The sequence below is a fragment of the Microtus pennsylvanicus genome, chromosome 1 (genome assembly GCF_037038515.1).
Source record: "Microtus pennsylvanicus isolate mMicPen1 chromosome 1, mMicPen1.hap1, whole genome shotgun sequence".
Classification (NCBI taxonomy): Eukaryota; Metazoa; Chordata; class Mammalia; order Rodentia; family Cricetidae; genus Microtus; species Microtus pennsylvanicus.
Window position 1 is genome coordinate 174,193,329 of NC_134579.1, and position 2,381 is coordinate 174,195,709.

The 2,381-nt window shown below is 38.6% G+C and overlaps 1 protein-coding gene across 1 annotated transcript; it reads right to left on the bottom strand.

Moving 5' to 3' along the window:
• Positions 1-765: 765 nt before the first annotated feature.
• On the bottom strand, positions 766-2,001 carry LOC142833843 (high mobility group protein B1-like). The gene has a single exon (XM_075945686.1). The coding sequence runs from the start codon at positions 1,902-1,904 to the stop codon at positions 1,260-1,262; it is 645 nt and encodes a 214-aa protein (XP_075801801.1). The 5' UTR covers positions 1,905-2,001; the 3' UTR covers positions 766-1,259.
• Between the last annotated feature and the right edge of the window lie 380 nt (positions 2,002-2,381).

Genomic DNA, 2,381 nt, shown 5'->3' on the forward strand with positions numbered 1-2,381 from the left:
TTGGCTGATGACTCATCATATTTCTAGTTAGCTCTTACATCTTAAATAAATTCATTTCTATTAATCTATGTATTGCCATGTGGCTGTGGTCTTACCTCATTTTCTACATGTCTTGTTTCCTTAGTGGCTGTCTGGCATCTGCTTGACTCTGCCTACTCTCTCTTTATATCTCAGTTTGGATTTTCCACATGGTTTTACTCTGGAAAGCCATTGGCCAAAATTGCTTTATTCATTAACTGTTAAAGGCAACACATATACAGAAGAACATCCCACATCAGCACCTGTGTCTTTAAGACCTTCAATGACAACTTCATTTATTTGTATTTTTAATTTTGGTCTTTGTTAATTTATAGAAGTTTACCAAAATATTTGCTTTACAGTTTCTCTTGAATCTTTTGTTCTCTCTTCTATAGCATTTCAATCATACTGAGCATTATGTTTTTTTTTTTACAATAGGCATTAGGTTCTTTAATTGGTCTAGTAAGGAGTTTCTTCCATGATGACAGAAAAATTACTTTATCAAATTTGGCATGGGGACCTGTGAGAGACTCCACAAGGCATTTCTCACTGGCAAAGGGTACCTTGACTGTCCCTTGTTGATCTGCAATCATTAGTCCAATGCTGTACCTTGCCACACTTTCTGCAAAATCCAGAAGGGAAGCTGTTCTGTTTGGATTATACTTAGAAAAATCATTGTTTCTAGGAATATCATGTTTATAATCCCTTTTAAGGTGACCTTGTTTACTGCAATTGAAACACTTGCCATTTTTTTTAATAAAAAAAATTGTATTTACTTAGAAGCATTCAGAATGTCAACAAAACAGCTGCAATTTTTTTTGCAATTACAGAGTGGTATTCAGTTAACAGAACAACAATTATCTTCGTATAAGCTGCATCAGAGACAACTGAAGATGAAAAAAAAAACCAAAAACAAAACAACAACAACAAAAAAACTACCGTCCCCATATATAACTAATTTGTGCTGTGCACCAACAAGAACCTGCTTTAAATTTCCATGCCAATTTACAACCCCCAGACTGTACCAGGCAAGGTTAGTGGCTATTGAAAATACCACTAGGACAGGGCTATCTAAAGACACATTCGGTAGTGTGTTAACTATACAAAAAAAGACACTGTACAGTTTAAAAACAAATCTTACACAGCCTTACATTTCAATTTTTTTCTTTAAAAGGAGTGAGTTGTGTACAGGGGGGTTAAATGCTTTATAGACAAGAAAAAAAAACTGCGCTAGAACCAACTTATTCATCATCATCATCTTCCTCATCTTCATCTTCCTCTTCTTCCTCCTCCTCTTCATCCTCTTCGTCTTCCTCATCATCTTCCTCTTCCTTCTTTTTCTTGCTCTTTTCCGCCTTGACCACCCCCTTTTTCGCTGCATCGGGTTTTCCTTTAGCTCTGTAAGCAGCAATATCCTTTTCGTACTTCTCCTTCAGCTTGGCAGCCTTCTTTTCATAGGGCTGCTTGTCATCTGCAGCAGTGTTGTTCCACATCTCTCCCAGTTTCTTTGCAACATCACCAATGGATAAGCCAGGGTGTTCTCCTTTGATTTTGGGGCGATACTCAGAACAGAACAAGAAGAAGGCAGAAGGAGGCCTCTTGGGTGCATTGGGGTCCTTGAACTTCTTTTTGGTCTCCCCTTTGGGGGGGATGTAGGTTTTCATTTCTCTTTCATAACGAGCCTTGTCAGCCTTGGCCATGTCTTCAAATTTCCCCTTTTCTTTAGCAGACATGGTCTTCCACCTTTCTGAGCACTTCTTGGAGAACTCTGAGAAGTTGACAGAAGCATCCGGGTGTTTCTTCTTGTGTTCCTCCCGGCAGGTTTGCACAAAGAATGCATACGAGGACATTTTGCCTCTCGGCTTCTTAGGATCTCCTTTGCCCATGTTTAGTTGATTTTCGTCCGCGAGGCACAGAGTCGCCCAGTGCCCATCCAGCTCTCGCTTGCCCCGGCGCTGTCTCTATGGAGCTCAATGTACTGCAATGGCTCAACACTTGCCATTTTGATTTTTCTTCAGACCTCTGGAAATCACCTTTGCTATTTAAGAATTTTCATGGTCATGAGATTCAATATTGATTATATCTTAGACCCATTCCTCCAAGAGTGCTGATCTTTTCTTTAATGGCCTAATTACTCTTATGCATTGTACATTAGCATTTTCAAAAGCCAGAGATTCAAATATTATTTGTCTAGCTTCTGAATTTGGTTTCATTCTATATACTGCTAAAGTTAATCAATGTAAAGAATCTGTGAAGGTTTCCTTTGGGTCTTGTATAACTTCAGCAAATGACTCAATTTTCTTTCCTATGTTTCCAATTCTGTCCCAAGCATTCAAAGCTGCTATATGGCATAAATCCAAGGT

Bases quoted from the DNA above. Each gene is read 5' to 3' on its own strand.
- LOC142833843 (XM_075945686.1), bottom strand. From the start codon at position 1,904: ATGGGCAAAGGAGATCCTAAGAAGCCGAGAGGCAAAATGTCCTCGTAT.